The 18,584-nt window shown below is 32.4% G+C and overlaps 1 protein-coding gene across 1 annotated transcript; it reads left to right on the top strand.

Moving 5' to 3' along the window:
* The first annotated feature begins 10,729 nt into the window (after nt 1-10,729).
* LOC149789643 (uncharacterized) lies at nt 10,730-18,001 on the top strand. Its single transcript, XM_089971667.1, has 2 exons — nt 10,730-11,760; nt 16,147-18,001. The coding sequence occupies exon 2, from the start codon at nt 16,161-16,163 to the stop codon at nt 16,827-16,829; it is 669 nt and encodes a 222-aa protein (XP_089827793.1). The 5' UTR covers nt 10,730-11,760; nt 16,147-16,160; the 3' UTR covers nt 16,830-18,001.
* Nucleotides 18,002-18,584: the final 583 nt, after the last annotated feature.

The raw sequence follows: 18,584 nt of genomic DNA on the forward strand, positions 1-18,584 counted from the left end.
TCATTACTGAAAAATAGTGTTAAAACCCACAAGCCAAACTAATCATGTCTTCCTCTAACCTGAACCCCCAGGTCCTGTATTAGGTTTCCTGGCTAATGGCTTATATGGAACAGATACCACTCACCATGCAGTTATGTTACAAAGCAGGTTAGCATGAAACAGAGGGTGATTAAAAGCCAAAGGGTGCATACGAAAGCAAATAGCAAGCATGTTGTAAATTGCATATAATTAGCATGGTGTTTATTTTTGATGCAGAAGTGGTTAAAAAAATGAATCTGATGCAAACAAAACCCAATTTATAGTATAAATTATGAGATCTGCTAACTACGTGTACAAACAATGATATATTTAACATAAAACACACGCTTATCTTTTAATAAAGCAAAATGAATACATGTTTTAAATATCAACACGTGTATCACATTGGCAGACAAAAATCAAGTCACACTCTTTAGGAAAGTATATACAGAAAGATTGTGCAGCATTTCTTTCCAAAAAGTTTGTCCCAACCATGCACTGTAAAATAATTTCCAATGGTTGAGTGATAGATAACATATAATTCTCTGCAAAAAGTAAATTGTGGAGTTTACTACAAGAGCAAATGTGCTTCAGTTGCTTACACCAGTCTAGATTTGTATCAACAAAATAACTTGCTAAAAGGTCAGGTTAGCCAAACCAAAATGGCAAGCTTATTTTTAAGATAGCGGCAAGCATGCAATACAACTTTACCGCAAACTCAGACTTGAAACTGCAGCAAGCTTACAGAAGCTTAATTTGTTCATTTTAAGCTTGCACAATCTTACTAATTACAACCTTGCATAATCTTACTAATTACAAGCTTTCACAATTTTAATAATTACAAGCTTGCACAATCTTACTAATTACAAGCTTGCCTAATCTTACTAATTACAACCTTATGCAAGCTTGCAAACAAAGCTGGCCTATCTAGAAGCATCAGAAGAACTGATATGGCATCAGTTGAATTGTTCTATACATGGTCACATACATCCATTTTCTAACTCTTGATGTCCAAAAAGTATTAGTAATATCCCATATTAAAATGAAAATGTTAATATATGATGTACATTAATTAGCATGAGATCTTTCTATCACAATGAAAGAAAGAATACAGTCACCAAATCATTTAATAATATTTAATCAGAGAAAAATAATGTGAATGGGATGTGTGGGGAAACTCTCTACATTTTTGTTCTGTATGGCTTTTTAAAAGTCTTTACTAATTCACTTCCATATAAAAATCCATTTGGGGGGAAGGATAGTGTCAAACGGTTAGGTTCTTTCTCTCTCTCTCATCTGTCAAAATCATCTCTCTCGCTCTCATCTGTCAAAATCATACACTATTAGCTGAAGAACAAGAATGTTAGCCATTTGAATTACACTGAATCACCTCTTCTAAACAAAATCCTCTCAGTATAAAATTATGCATCCTCCTCTACTTCTGGTATGATTCAGGTATCATCCATTGAAAATGATTACAGCCACATTGTACTATGTAACCAGGAACAATATTGACTATTTACCTCCTTGGCAAAGGACATTTCATTTTCAGTTCAACAGTCAAAAATCACTTAACATGTCAAAGAAACATCTGTGTTATTCAAGATCATCATTTAAGGAGATCATACGTTTTAGCTTTGCCATCCATTTTGAAATGGTTAAGACAAATGTCAAATTAATGTCTGGTACGTTCGAGGTTTAAACACACAAAATGCATTGAAACTTGATACTGTACGGCATTTTGAAATATAATAACTGCCATCTTCTTTGGGAATGAAAGAAATTAGATGTACAGTGGTTCAATCTTATATGTGAGAGAAATAAAAAGATGACAAGAATAATGTAAATATGATTAACAAGCATGTGCAATTTTATAATCTCGTAACCCTATTGTCGATAAGTGACAGCACTGCACTGATTACGGTACTGCAGTTTGGCAAGCACAGCAGTAAATAAGAAAGATCTTTATAGTTGTCATCTCAACGATTGTTAAAGATACATTATAAAGTCATTATTGGATGCATTTAAATTGTAAAAGTGAAACTACACTTCCGCCACACCGCCGCGTAGCATAATTAGCATGAGATCGTAAATGCAAAATACAACACTCTTTAAGTTTACTCACCAACATGATAACTCCATGATTTCAAATTATTTTTGGTTCTAGAATCGGTTGCTGCATATATATTGGTTCTGCTTACAATGAATTTCCCAAATTAATGAGCTACATTTAAGACGGTTCAATCTTGAAAATTCTACCTAATTTTAACACAAGGCTACCATGGTCATTTTGTGTTTCTTGTGCCTAAAATATTTTGTGTACATATCTACAAATTCGTAAACCAGTCTCCTGACTAAAAGAAGGGAAGTAACTGCCATTAGGCCTCGGTGCTGAATCAAGTCTCTGTCACGGAAAAATCGCATTAAATCTTGCATGCCTTTATTACCCGAATTCTTTCTACAAAAAAATCAAAATTCACAAAGATCAATTCTTTATTGAATGCTGGCAGAATGGGATGGATCTATACACAACTGTATGTATTTTAATTTTTATGTAGTATCTAAATAACTGACAAAATTATTTTTTTCTTTTGGCAGCAGACTGTCATTGAAAAAGATATAGACCCATTCCTTCAAAAACTTAAGTAATCATTACAAAACTACAGAAAAACTAGTTGATTGTGCATACACTGTCGGTATAAGGCATTTACAAGCACATGAAAATTTTGTATGGGATGAGCTATTCACAAATTCTATATGGATTATTCACAAATTCCATATGGAATTTTAATTTTATTCCTTATGGACAACCTACATATCTCACGAACTAATTTGCATATTCCATGAGATTTTCCATATGGAGTACGTAAGGAATCCATAACATTTCCATATAGATACACTGAAATCCATAAGAGTGCTTCAGCAACAGAATAAAAATGTCCAAATGGATATTTCTGTAAAAGTACGTGTGGATTCTGTATCCATGTGGAAAATTTCATATGGGTTCCCACATCTGTTGCACTTCTGTGGTGGATACAGCCTTTCCACCATTATTTTGTTAAAAATCGAAACAAAAGATGGCTGCCTATATTTTCTGTAGCTCTGTCTTTTCAATCTCCATTATTCTTATCCCATTTAGAACTGGGCCTAATGGGTGGGTGCCCATTCTGGCTTTGGTCACCTTTATGTTAAATTTTCTATCAAATTTCTCCACTATAGCTTCAGAGGTATTTATAGAGGTTTATCTGATAAATGTAGCTCGTTGGTCTGTTTTTATTTTATTTGTCTTAATGCTGGTGACAGTTTCTTGATGTTTACTGTCTCTCTTCCAATGATTTATTCTCTGAATGACTGGTTCCCTTTAGGTTTTAGTATCTAGCCTTGAAAGCAATTCCTCTTGAGGGATTGAGTTAGGCTTACAAAATCTGTATTCATTATTTGTAGCGATGTCATCATTGAGGTCATTCCCAGTCTTCTTTCCATTTATTGTGTGTCTTCCTTGTGGACACATTCAAGAAAGGATCTTTCCTCTGTCTCTATTTTCCTTGTCTTGAAATATTTTTCTAACTCTGATTTTTTGTGTGCAGCAGCCACTTTGATTTTCTTCTTTCAGCTTGTGAGCTCGTTCACCATTCTTCTTTGGATTATTTTGGTTATATATTATTTGTAGTATTATGTATTTTTTCTTCAAATATTCGTCAGATTATTGCACAGACATTCCAAAAATGTAGTTGTTTTGCCTATGTAACAAGAATGAGTTTCAGAAGTGTCAGACTTTTAGGCTGTTTTTATATCTGTATTCATGTGTTCTTGTTTATAATAAGAATAACATGCCTTGCCTCTGTAACACAAATTATATTAAAAAAATATTTGCATAAATACTGACATTAATAGAAATAAATAAGTAGTTATACAACAAATAATTGTTATAATATAATTTCATTATACATAACTATTTATAACCAATTTATTAAAAGTATTATGATAATGATTTTATCACTTTTTCATCCTTTATGTTTATTATATAAGTTTGAATAATATTTAATTCTTTTTAAATAATAGTACCAAGGGACATAACTCAAATTTCACTCTAGCTTTTTTTTGAGGGTTGTTAGTGTTTGAGGGTTTAACGCCATTGTTCAGCACAAGATAGGCAATACATGGTGGCCAGTATCAATGGTAGTGGAAAAACCCAAGAAAGCCCCAGAAACAACCACTGACTCACAAGAAGCTACTGACAAGCTTTCTCACATACCCACACTGGTTGAATGCGAGACTTGAACCATTGCAGACAGTGGTTTGTAATGACAAGTGCTTTAGATCACTTGGCCACTCATGGCCCCAGGTGGTTTGTAAAAACACATTTTGTATTTAAAAACTGGATACTGACGCAGCAATTAAACAATTAAAAACTTTGAAATTTACATGAATATCTTTATTATTTTAACAATTAAAAATGTAAATAAATACATTATACATAATAATATAAAGTAATCAAACTATTTATCTTTATTTCTTCATAAAGTTCTATCAATCAAAAGCAAATCTTGATTCCCTAAATTTCCATTTATGATTAACACAGCTAATATCCTAATATGAAAACAGAGATCAGCATACATGTGCTGTAGTAATGTTATCAATTGGCATTTTGATAAATCCTCCAAGGAGTTTTCACAAGAACCACATTGACAAAAATAGCTCAGCAATATTATACCCAACCCCCACCCCACTTATATCCAATCTAACAGTAATATTCACAAAACTTTCACTGAAATTCAAGTGGACATCACAACATAGTATGGACAACGCTCCCACTTAAATTCAAATGGACAGTACAACATATATGGGCATTCTTATACGTGTAGTTTTGACATAACAAATATTGATGAATGGATGATAGGCAGAGTACAATACACAAAGGATGCATGGTCAGAATATAAGCTTGACTGGCCTTTAGCAAGGTGATCTTTGGTTAAAAAAAGCTTTTAAAACAAAACTGCTATCTCATGCAACCCTTACCTTGACTGTTCTGTTTGGCAAGTTTCTTTTGGGAGCGACCAAGACCCAAAGAATGCATCAACCTACGTATCAACCCTTCTGAAAAAATTAAACACAATTAGGTTGGACTGTTTCTTAAACACAACTAGATTGGACTGTCTCTTAAATACAAAACTTAACTAGACTTAGTATATGCAGTTGATTGCTGCCAGAGATAGATACCGAAACAATTTCTGGCCATGACAAAATATATAAACAATTTTCAAATATCCTTAACCGATTAAAAGAAAATAAGAATAACTCACATAACAAGTTAATTTTCGACATCTATATGCAAACACACATTTTGTATGGGATACAGAAATAGATAAGTCTCTCAAAGACGGGACAGACTGTGCCATGGAGACATGCAGCTACGTACAGGTGTTTTAGTCAGCTGTAAAATTCCCCATTTTCTTGAGTGAACATCTATATTATTTTACCTAATTTGATGCAAATCCTTAACATCTATATTATTTTACCTAATTTGATGCAAATCCTTAACATCTGTATTATTTTACCTAATTTGATGCACATCCTTAATATCTATGTTATTTTACCTAATTTGATGCAAATCCTTAACATCTGTATTATTTTACCTAATTTGATGCAAATCCTTAATATCTGTGTTATTTTACCTAATTTGATGCAAATCCTTAACATCTGTTTTATTTTACCTAATTTGATGCAAATCCCTAATATCTGTGTGAATGTTCATGTATGTTATCTAGATGTACATTAAATTCCATCCCTGTGAAATATAATGTATTTATCTTTCTCAGACAGCTGATGTAATTTTCTATTTTACTACTGACACATTTTCACTCCTAAAATAAAAATATCTAGTTCATCTTGATATAGATAATGATTTTCCTAATACATTGGAGTGTGTAAGGTACATTTACCTGACTACCTGACAATCTTGATATAGGTAATGATTTCCCTAATACACTGAAGTATGTAAGTCCATTTACCTGACAATCCTCATATAGGTAATGATTTTCCTGATACACTGGAGTGTGTAAAGTACATTTACCTGACAATCTTGATACAAAAATAGCAGTGTGAAAGACCATGAAACCTAAAAGATTGGCTTAAAGGTAGGAAAGGTCTTGACTGGAGATGTAGCACAAGATGAATATTCTGAACATATTAAAAATCTAAAGGGACAAATTTTATGAGCTCTATTTAGTTGTAGGTGTTGTACGTCATCTAAAGGGGCAACTTTTATGAGCTCTATTTAGTTGTAACTGTTGTACGTCATCTAAAGGGACAAATTTTATGAGCTCTATTTAGTTGTAACTGTTGTACGTCATCTAAAGGGACAAATTTTATGAGCTCTATTTAGTTGTAACTGTTGTACGTCATCTAAAGGGACACATTTTATGAGCTCTTTTTAGTTGTAGCTGTTGTACGCCATCTAAAGGGACACAGTTTATTAGCTATATTTAGTTGTAACTGTTGCACGTCATCTAAAGGGACACAGCTTATTAGCTCTTTTTAGTTGTAACTGTTGTACGTCATCGAAAAGGACAAATTTTATGAGTTCTATTTAGTTGTAACTGTTGTATGCTATATTCATTTACAGGTTAAAGTTGTCATGTGTTATACTGAATATCTCTTACAATGTTAAATTCTGTAAAATGGTTCAGTCTATTGTAAATGAACTTTTAAGTTTGTTATAATTTCTCTAAGAGAGCAGATTTTGTATTACAATACCATAGGGACTATGCAGTTGATACATCTATTCTTTAAGCAGCGGAATAATTCATTTAGTATCTTCATTTCAAACAAATAATTCATTTATTAGATAAAATCATGAGCAATATCTAAACAAGTTTATTATTTATTCGTGTAAATCAAAATGAATTTATTTTTTAAAAATATTTCCAGATTGAACCAATATAAAGTTTTAGCATTTCATCACCGCTGTAATAATTAGGAAAGACAGAAAAATCATATGAAATCATTAATACAGTTTATACAATTTACTACATGTACATTGTACTTAGAAAACATTTTATAAAACTAAACTTCACCATCTGTCTAAGAGTTCACTCGAAACTGATGAAACTGTCCTTTAATTTTGCTAACTTCGCCAATAGCTGCAAAAACCTGACACTTCTTTAGGTTTCCCACCTTACAGTATATAATGTGATATTGTCAAAATCACTTGTGAGAAATTTATTTGTTTTATTATTCACGTATTTTTCCCTGCAGAAAATAATTTAAAAAATGTATCTATTAACATGCGTCACTGAAAAGGCACTAATGGAAGTGATACAAAACCACTTACTTATCTTTAATTTCCGACGTGTGCGATAATTCGTAGAATTACACAAACCAGCCGCTCTGTCTATTTATATTCCTAGACACAATCGTGTAATTTCCGAATTGTTGCTTTACTCCAGTTTGGAGCCTTATAAATGCAATAAAAGCAACACGTAATAATTTAAAAAAAAAAAAAAAAAAAAAAAAAAAAAAATTCATAAAACCTTATACAGAACAAGTGAATACATCCAACGGCCATCTTTGTAATCTATATTTAACCAGACTGAATGGCACGCGCTTGGAATGAAAGCGACACCTGGTGGACAAACTCGGTATAAAATGTCGTCGTCCTTTTCAGTCGTTGATAAATTATGTCTATAAAATGTATATTATTATTATTTACATATAAATAAATATATTATAAATAAATAGTATAAATAAATGTAAATTACTTAACAATATTAAAATGAACTTAATATAAATGTTATAACAACAAAAAACTGTTTTATTTATATGTAACTTCATATCAACATGACTAAATTGTCATGTTGACATTTTGTTTTCTAAATTTAAAATGAAATCTTTGATAATTTTCAATAAATGAAGTTTGTAATTTTATTTATGACGTCATTAAAAGTTTTTAATGTCAATAAAATACAAGAAATATGAATTACCTTGATATACGGGATGGAATACAATAATGTAACGACTCCCCCTGCATGTGGCATACAGACGTCCATTGTCCCAGAATATGGCTTCTAGACAACGTGGAATTCCCTGTGTGAAAATGGCGACAAGTTGACATGAAGCTGTAAGTTGATGAATACAGAAATCACGGTATCCATTACATACGAAAATATTCCCGTCTTCATTTATAACGATTGATGTCGGGTTTTGTAGACGTTGATGTATGTATGTGTATTTACATTGACTGGGATTCAAAATGTCGAATCCATACACACCACCATTATCAGGGGATTTAACACCAGCATCACACGAGACATAAATCATGTTGTCTTTTGTTGTCACTCTACTCATCCATCTGTCCCCTTCACAAATCCGGTGAATTGTGTCAACATGTCCGTCATCAAGTGACACAACACACCAGTACATCGTGCCCCGTCTTACACAACTGACAACAAGACTGTCATTCAATCTGACAACACCATAATATCCATCCATTACTCCCTCTAGACGTAAAGTCCTGGTCGTTTTAATATCACGTGACATGTCTGTAGAATCAATGGCCATCATTTTTATCAGACCGTCTTGATGAAGGACACAAATTGTCATGGCGTCTATCAGACACATGTCACGTGGTCCCAACTCCAGTCCGTCTGACGATGCCAGGAATTTTCCATCATGGAGTCGATGTATCTGGACTTTCCACGTATCGTAGTCTAGGACGACTATCTTGTCTTGGCAGACGACAATAGAGATGTAGTCGGGGTACTCGACGGCTGTGGAAATAAAGTGATATAAACATCAATACACATCTAAACACAAATATTAAACATATATAATTACATTAAAATATGAAATAACTTGTACATTTGCAGTGTATAGGTATTAATACATTAACAATAATTGAATTAATTATATTTATGACTTTAAAAATTAATTCATGTTAAATTTATTATACTTATTCTATTGTTTTAAATTTAGCTCTCACAAAAATGCAATGCTCACGGTGGTTGTCGTAGTATATTTACTAAATTTGCATATGTATATTTATATTAAAATACTAAAATAACTTGTATATTTACGTGATATAAACATATAAAAAAATGCATAATATAAACGTTGATACAAATCTACACAAAAATACCATACATGTATAATTTAAATACTAAATAACTGACCATTACAATCGTCGTAATGGCGTCATCATTTTATTATTATTACAAGAGAGATTTACAGCAGACATCACACAGACCCAGTAATCACATTATTATAGTTCTGTACAGTATTTTAGTAAACTGAAGATACCAATAATAGTGTGTTAACAGGTTCTATGTGGAAACTGCTATCGTCTCTCATTTTTAATCATGTTACGTACGTGCATTCGTACGTGTGTATTGATCTTATACTCCTCCAAAAAATGGACAAGACAAATTCAGACACGGAGTCCATCCTTATATTAAATAACTCACAAATGAACCATGGCCAGTTGTGGAGCAACTCCTCACAGCCAGCTACACCAACGGTAAAATAATTGAAACACTTTGCAAAACTAAAATGCCAAATAGTTATTTAAACTCCGCCAAGGACCAGGTGGGTCAAAATATGATGTCTGTTAATGAACATGAACATCAGCATTGCGAAGAAATTATGAATGTTGATTCAGTTGAGCCAAACGCTTGAACCGTCAGACAGGAAATTGCTGTCATTAATATATGGATTCAAAGAATATAATAGATCTGTTTTGCGATTTGGTTGTTGACCCTTCTTTAATCTGATCGTTTATTTTTTGTTAATTTATTCTATGATTATACAAATTTTGTTTTTATATTTTCCCTTACAAAAACGGGTACATAATAATACATGATGTGACATCTATGCAGAATGTCAATATTTGTTGGAAATTAAAATCTCATAACATCTAAGATTTGAAAGGTGTTCATATTATTTCTCATTTCTATGTTTAGATTAATAATGAACAATTCTCAAAACTTCTATTGTTCATGACAGGACAATAAGTTTAGCTCTTAAGTACAACACGCCAAGTCAGATAGCATTGTTTGATGGAAATGCACCTTTCCCAAACATAAATTGTCCTGATCTTCTGACGCTAATATTTTATGACAGAGTTGATAATGGTTACTGCTTTGATTTCTTCTGAATATCCACTGATGTTAAGTCCATGGTATGTGGAGGCGCTTTATTCTTCTAGGAGTGGCTTGAAAATATATGTAATGCCCTGATATGCAATGCAATATATCAAGGACAGCAAGGCATTCCTTTTCTTACTTGAAATACATTTATATTTCGATGATCTTGGAGCATTCGCAATGTCACCGTTCACATGTACAAAGAATTAGTAATTGTATTTCTAAAGAATTAGAAATTCATAACATTATTTATGCTAGACGTTTTTTACACAAACATTATAATTACTTTTAGTTGCATACCTTTTAGCCACACTGACACATTTGTGTGTGGTGTAAGGGTTTAAACGTGTAAATTCATTGGGTGTACACGGTTTTTAACTTGTATTAGTAACTGATGTCTGAAATGTCATACTACAATTTATGTAGCTGATTTTTAAACTTCATGTCTAATTTTGTTATCAGGTGCCACCTACATTATCGATGAAATGAACTAAAACTTGCATTTTGTAGTGTATAAACAAAGAAAGTAAACCAGTTTAACTATAGTTGCAACAAATGACAGTTGATATGCTTGCAGTTTTATTGTATAAAATCAAGCATTCATATACTATCAGACATGATCGAAACACAGATACATGAGTAAGAAATCTGCATAAATTCAATCATAAAATTCAACATTTTTTTGTCTTTCTCTAGGCAAATCAAGGTCCAGTCTAAACACCAATTGAGAGAAAAATTCTTTCAGATTTAATTGATATACCTGTTGAAATATAGTAGCTTCTAATACATCATAAAAAATACGATGAAAACAAAGTATTCTAAAACAAAATAAGCATATGCCCTCACATCTGTTGTTGGAAGTAATTATGATTGTGACCCACCAGAAACAGATCAAACATTTGACAAATAAAAGAGTAAGTTAATTAGCTGTTTTAGTGTTTAATTGAAAAAAAAAATCATTTGAAACTGAAAAATACACAACTTTATGCACACCTTCAACACAAGGTCTAGAAGGTTTTAAATGAAATTAGTGCTGCTCATACATCCAATATGGCCACTACAGCAGCCATCTTGAAGATATTTTGTATCTTTACTCTTCCTGAATGGATGGTCATACCAACATGGAGTATTGACTGAAAGACTTTTTGTTATGCCTATTTGCATGTAAATGACAATACATTGGGACAAATCTGAAAAGCTTTTTATCACTACTTCTGATGACAAGAACATTGTATAAAAAGAAGATTTTTAGTTTGTCCTAAATGCAAATTTTGTTGATACTCCTAAATGGATGGTCATAGTCAGTGAAGGTTTTTCTCCTATCTGGCAGGATTTCCTTACTAGTTTCTCTTTTATGAAAAAGTTGAGTATCTTGTGTATTGTTAAAATCATTGTTAATTCCCTTCAGGATGGTGTTAGAGAGTATACAGCTTAGCCTTACTAAAGATAAGTACCTATCAAAAGACCATTATCTCTACTAACCGCTCCGGTGGCCTAGTGGTTAGAGTGCCGGCGTCCGAAGAGGGAGGTCGTGGGTTAGATCCCCGGCCGAGGCATACCAAAGAGTTACAAAAATGGTACTTACAGCTCTCATCATTAAGAGGTTTGTGTTAGGACTGGTCTGCCTGGTGTCAGGATAATGTGAAAGGGTGGGATATCATGCTAGATGTTTGCGGCTTGATGCCCCAGTGCTAGACATCATTATAAATTGCCACACTGCAGACATCGTAGCGATATGACTAAAAAATTGTTAAAGCTACGTTACAAATCATAATCACACACACACACACACACACACACACACATTACCTCTACTTAGTCATCTTCAATTACTGGATTTCAGAGGTTAGTTGGGGAAAAAGGAAAAATATCTTGCCAATAACTTTTAACTTTCTATACATTTTATAATTCATTCATTGGGTAAAGGAATTCAGTCACAGCACGTGAAAGTAGCATAGATGTATGCCAACAATATTTCCAATGTGCATGCATAATTCAATACAAGTCCAGTATATGTGCTAAATGGAGAATAATGGCATGCTGGTCAGTCCGCTATTCATTTTTATTTTGAAAGTAATTGTTGAAAATTAAAGTGACAAGCATCATTAAATATCAAGCGACTTAAATGTATATTGCAACTTATATGTATTTTTTGAAACAGTTCAGCCCTGGCAGATTTTGTGGTACAATAATCTGTATAACTCTTAAGTTCTAAGGTAAAGATATATGTAACTGTTTTATAGCTTACTCTTTCCGCAAAATAATAAATATGTCTGTGCTAGATGCACAATCATCCTATTATATTAATTCTTAAAACGCGTGCATTGACCCAATCTGACTTGCTGTCATTGGGTCATGCCCAATAGTTTTTCCTTTCCTTAAATTATGTTAATGTATCAGATATGTTTCATGATACTGAATCGAAATAATTCTTCGAACAATATATCATCATCCCCATTGTGACATTTTGCTTTGGGGTATATATATATATATATATATATATATATATATATATATATATATATATATATATATATATCACCCTTTCCAATCTATGGTCTATTTAACTATAGTTTTGTGATGCCAACTGAAGGCAAAGATTTGTTTAAATCTTGACAATTAAACATTTTTAATGGTGGTAGCTTCGCTATTGTAACTATTTTAACAATTATGTTTAAAGATTAATTTTATCAGGGTTCCCACACTACCGGGAAATCATGAAAAGTCTTGAGAAATTATCATTTTTTTTCCCAAACATGAAATATCCTGGAATTTCGCAAATATTGATGAAAGTCAGGAAAAACACGGGAATTTCCACCACCACTTAATGCCTGAAACAATCAAGTAATTGAGTCATTACTAAACTGATCGTTAGTTACATTTACCGAGTTCTAACCAATATATTTGACGGGTGCAGTATGTATGATTTGGGTGCTCACAATAAACATATGCTGAGTCAGTCCAAATGCTCAGTGGATTAGATTCATCTAGTAGACTTTTATTTTTAAAGTCAGCTCGATATCTGTATCTTTCCTTATGTGAAACCTATGAAAACCACTCTAGTATTACAAGAGGCAAACACTGTGGTGGCAAAGTGAAGTCGCTTACCGGATGGCCTAGCAAACTTTAAGCATTGTTAGATCGAGTGATACACACATGAAATGGATATGAATATTAATTATTTTCTCAGAAATTGTAAGTATTAAAATCGGAGTTGATGAAATGTGACCTGGTACTCACCATTTGTATTGCTAGTCGCATGAGCACACGAATCTAACAACCATATTTTCAAATGAAAAATAAAAAAGTATTAAATGAAAGTCATGTACTGTTTGTAATAAAAATACAAAAACGAAAGAACACAAATGTTCCATATTTATATATACCAAGAATAACTTCGGGAATTTTATTGTATCAGGTGACTAACACGTTGACATGTGCTCTCTGCTTGATAAGTCAGTCTGCCCAGATTACTGGTTTTTAGAAACAGTATCTGACTTTCATTTAATATAATTGAATTTCTCTACAACAACATTAAAATGGAGTTTGTTGTTAATATCACGTGACTAATGGACTTCTGATGGCATTGTTTGAGATTTTTGAAGTGACTAGTAATGCAAATGGTGTGTGCCGAGTCAGGTTTCATCAATGCCGCAGTTTCGTCTAGTCTATCAGCAGAATAAAGGCAACGATTATAATACTTGCCATTTCTGAGAAAATAAATCATTTTCCTATTGAATTCATGCAGGTATAAGCCGATATAACATAATCTTAAATTGTATAGGCCCACTGGTAAGTGACTACGATATGTTGCTACTGCACTGTGGCAGCAAATTTCAAATGTTCGATATGCAATTGCAACGACCGAACACCACAACCTAAATATCCAAATATGAAAAATCAATGGGAATATTCGTAGGAACTGCTAGTTGTTTTAAACCAAATGTGTAGCCCACATTGTTGAATGTCAGAGCTGATATGAGAAGTTTTCGTCCCTTGTATTATATATTAAAAAACGATTTGAGCCCCTATATCTATACAGGTTTGGGTACTGGTTTAACGGATTGCAAGAAGACAAGGTGATATTACAGAATTTTTAGTCATTGTTTATACAACAGTATTTCATTTTGAAGGTATTTCATTTTGAAGGTCTTTTCTCAAAATTTAAATAAACCCTTTTAAAAATGTTTTTTTAAATGATGAATTCTAACCAGATTGTCTTAAGGGTATTAGGTTGTTTGAAAAATCTTGTTTTTTTTTTTTTATTTATTGGCACATATAAATTCAGTGTTAAACTCTCAACGTTACAAGACAAGATTCTAATTATTTGCGTTTATTGTTCTATTTTATTATATTGTAATAGGAAATGTTTATTTTCTATTAGATGCATATATATATATATATATATATATATATATATATATATATATATATATATATATATATATATATATATATATATATATTGATATTTAAAAAAATATAATTGATGGTTTGAAAGGAAACAAAATTTATGTTCGTTATGTTGTTCCCAGTTAGCAACATAATGCAGGTCAGGAAAATAAAGTTAGAATTTGTATTTTGTACATTGAAATGGCTTTACATACCAATGTATTAGAATATAACCAAACTTGTTTCATGTGATACATTTTGTGCTTTTGTACTTGATCAAACTAATAACCAATCAGATACTTTATACTGGATGTTTTTAATAAGCTAAGTAACAGTCACGTACGTTATACTGGATGTCATTAATAAGCTAAGGACCAATCACGTACCTCATACTGGATGGGATTAATAAACTAATAACCAATCAGATACTTTATACTGGATGTGATTAATATGCTAAGAGCCAATCACATAATTTATACTGGATGTAAATAATAAGCTAACATCCAGTCACATACTTTATACTGGATGCGATTTATACCAGACACACACTGCATACTAGAGCTGATTAATACACGTGCAGCCAGTCAGACACTATATTCTAGAGGTGTTTACTAAACTAATAACCAGTCTCATGCTGTATAATATATGTGATTAATTAACTAGTAGTTGCAATACAATGGTTTCTTAAAGTAGTTTACATCAGCAAAGGCATGACTGCACCATGAAGATGCTGTTTTAAACACAGGTCAAAACATTCCTTATTACATGATTTAAATAGACCTGAAAGCAATTAGCATTTATTGATATTCATATAAAATATAATAATCGTGGATATGTGGTTAGAAAAGGAAAATAAATATATTAAATCCACAGAAAAAGCAAATTTTCTCCATCATGCAATCTGTGCATCTTGTTATCTTGCGTCGAACAGTGTTAGAAAAATTCAGTAAAGATTCATGTATCGTGACTTAATGTAGAACAGTATTAGTAAATTCAGTAGAAATTCATGTATCATGATTTCATATAGAATATATTTTTAGTACAATTCAGCAGAACTCCATGTGTCTTGATTTCATGCAAAATATAGTGTTAAGAAATTCAATAGAAATTGATGTGTTGTGATTTCATGTAAAATATAGTGTTGGTAAAATCAATATAAATTCATGTGTTGCCATTTCATGGACAATATCGTGTTGTTAATTTCAATAGAACTTCATGTGTTGTGATTTCATTTACAATATATTGTTAATAAATTAATATAAATTCATGTGTTGTGATATTATGTAAAATATAGTTAGCAATTACAATATAAATTTCTGTGCTGTGATTCCATGTAAATAAAATAATCTTAGTAACTTCAGCAGAAATCCAGTATACTTTGTTAATATTCAGCAGAAATCCATTATACTTTGTTATTATAATCTTAGTAAATTCAGGAGAAATCCACTGTACTTTGTTAATTATAATCATACTAAATTAAGTAGAAAAATCCTCTCTTGTTTGTTGATAGTAGTCTACATAACCTGAGGTAATTGTATTTGCCATTAGATTGTGTATATGTGTACTAAGTCCTTGTACAACTGTTGCCATCTTTCAGCTTCTGCTGTTCCCATGCCACCTCCTCCAGCTGGTGACACAGACAGGTTCATGCGTCTGGCATATCTGTTGGTTGATGTTGGATGCAGGGTTTTGAGACAATTGTTAAGTCATCACACAGTCACCCCGACCTGCACTTTGGACCAGTATCTTGCCAAAAACAGGAGTACCATTAACAGTCTTCTTAAGCGAAAAGTGTTACACCAGTCTCAGTTGGATATCCTGTTTCCACCAAATAGAGGCAATACAAACATAGATGACTATGATGTCACACTTCTTTCCGCTCTCTTTAACAATACTGTACCTTCCCTGACTCAGCAGGAAAAGGACATGATTAAACGTTTGCGAGAAGACAGGAACAACCTGTATGGACATGCTAAGTCATGCAAGATGACTGCCATGGAGTATCAGACCTGCTGGAATAGCATCAGCTCAACATTGACAACCCTCAGTCAGCAGTGTGGAGACCCCAATTTTCAGAATGATATATCACAGGAAATTCAGCACATTCAAGTTTCAGCAATCCCTACTGGATCATATCTGGATATCCTTAAGACGTGGTTTAGCACAATAGAAACAGTTAAGGGATCCGTAGGAACTGCTGAAGGTGAAATTCAGGCTTTGAAATCTAGGGTAGAAGCTCTAGAGTTGAAGAAAACAACAGATGAGGGTGAGGGAGAATAATGGAGAAAAATCCATCAGTATAAGAAAGCAATATATACGAGACAGAAACTTTGACAAAAAGATTCTACTGATTTAAATGGTCTTAAAGAATTATTTGCAGACAGGAAATATTGAGTTTGGAAGGAAATTCAGTGGCATACAATTACATACACCAGATCTGTAGTATGATTCAGAAACCATTCCACTTGTTTGTAAATATCATTCTTTTGGATATAGTTCTACATATGGTGGAATGACTGTGAGCTTGATACAGAAGAATCAGCAATATCTATTCAGTCCTACCTCAACAAATCAAACAGATGGTTTGGTTCAAGGATCTGACTCCAAAATATACCCTAGATACATTAGTAAATCACATAAATTAAACTAAGTCACTGACTGTCATTACTTTAAACAAGCATTCGCAGAATTCATTTTAATTCATAACAATGTGAAACCATTGAATTGAAAGATTACTAAGTCACATACTGTTATGCCTTTCATCTGAAGAAACCACCTCAGTGAAGTGAGCCATTAAAGGAAAATTTTAAGAACAAGTCTTAAGCATGAGTTCTTCAAAGCAAGAAACAGTTCTGGGAAAGTAATCAACGAACATACAAGAACTGGACAATAAGGAATAATCTGAGACAACTTGTACAAACTCAAGAAAGAATATATCCAGGCTGACTGATTAGCATGCATGTTCTTGATACTTGATTGGAAGGAACTATTTCTATCAGGTAGTTAACAAATATTCAGACCCTGAGTCAGGACATATTCCAATTTACTTGAGAAACTGGTTAGAGTCCTGGACTACGTGAACCTCTCTTATGGAGGAAATGTGTGGAACATACAACATTAACAGTTTATATTTTTCTTAAGGTTAAACCAGTATATTTCTTTGACAACTGATTAAACCTGAAGTTTTTTTGTTGACTACTGATTGAAATGGTTTAGATTGTGTGTTTTCTGCCAGCAGAACAATTGACTCATGAGCATGAAAACTTAGGGTATGACTTTCTAAACCATGGACCAGTTAGTAAATTGCAGTAGAAATCGTGATTTTTGGCATAAAAAAAATTGGAGAACAATTCAATTTGATAACAATTAATTTATCAGTTTGTGTACATAACACATTGCTTGCTGATTAACTGACTGTTTTATTGTTTGAATATAAAAATAATACTCAAGCATTGATGTTTTTGTTTGAATTCTTACAACCTAAGACATCATTCAGAGATGAAGTTGTGCTTCTGTAATTAAAATATTCAGGATAGCAGATTTTTTTTAATTTGTATCAGATTGCTAGTTGACTGTTTATTAATTAAATTATGTAGTATTTGTAACGTCACTGCTGAAGAATTTTATGATAGAGAACACTGCAAAGTTAAACTGTAATATGTATTACTACCAATGTGTGCTAACTGTAATAGTATTATTGCTACTATGTGCTAACTGTAATAGGTATTATTGCTACTTTGTGCTAACTGTAGTAGGTATTACTGATAGTGTGTGCTAACTTTAATTGGTATCACTGCTACTGTGTGCAAGCTGTTGTAGGTATTAATGCTACTATGTGCTAACTGTAATAGGTATACATGCTAATGTTTGCTATCTGTAATAGGTATTACTACCACTGTGTGCTAACTATAATAGTATTATTGTTACTATGTGCTAACTGTAGTAGGTATTACTGATAGTGTGTGCTAACTTTAATTGGTATTACTGCTAATATGGTAATAACAGCTGCCTCGCTGGACCTTCAACATTAAGAGG

This window comes from Sinohyriopsis cumingii, chromosome 10 (genome assembly GCF_028554795.1).
Source record: "Sinohyriopsis cumingii isolate HCF-2022 chromosome 10, ASM2855479v2, whole genome shotgun sequence".
Lineage (NCBI taxonomy): Eukaryota > Metazoa > Mollusca > Bivalvia > Unionida > Unionidae > Sinohyriopsis > Sinohyriopsis cumingii.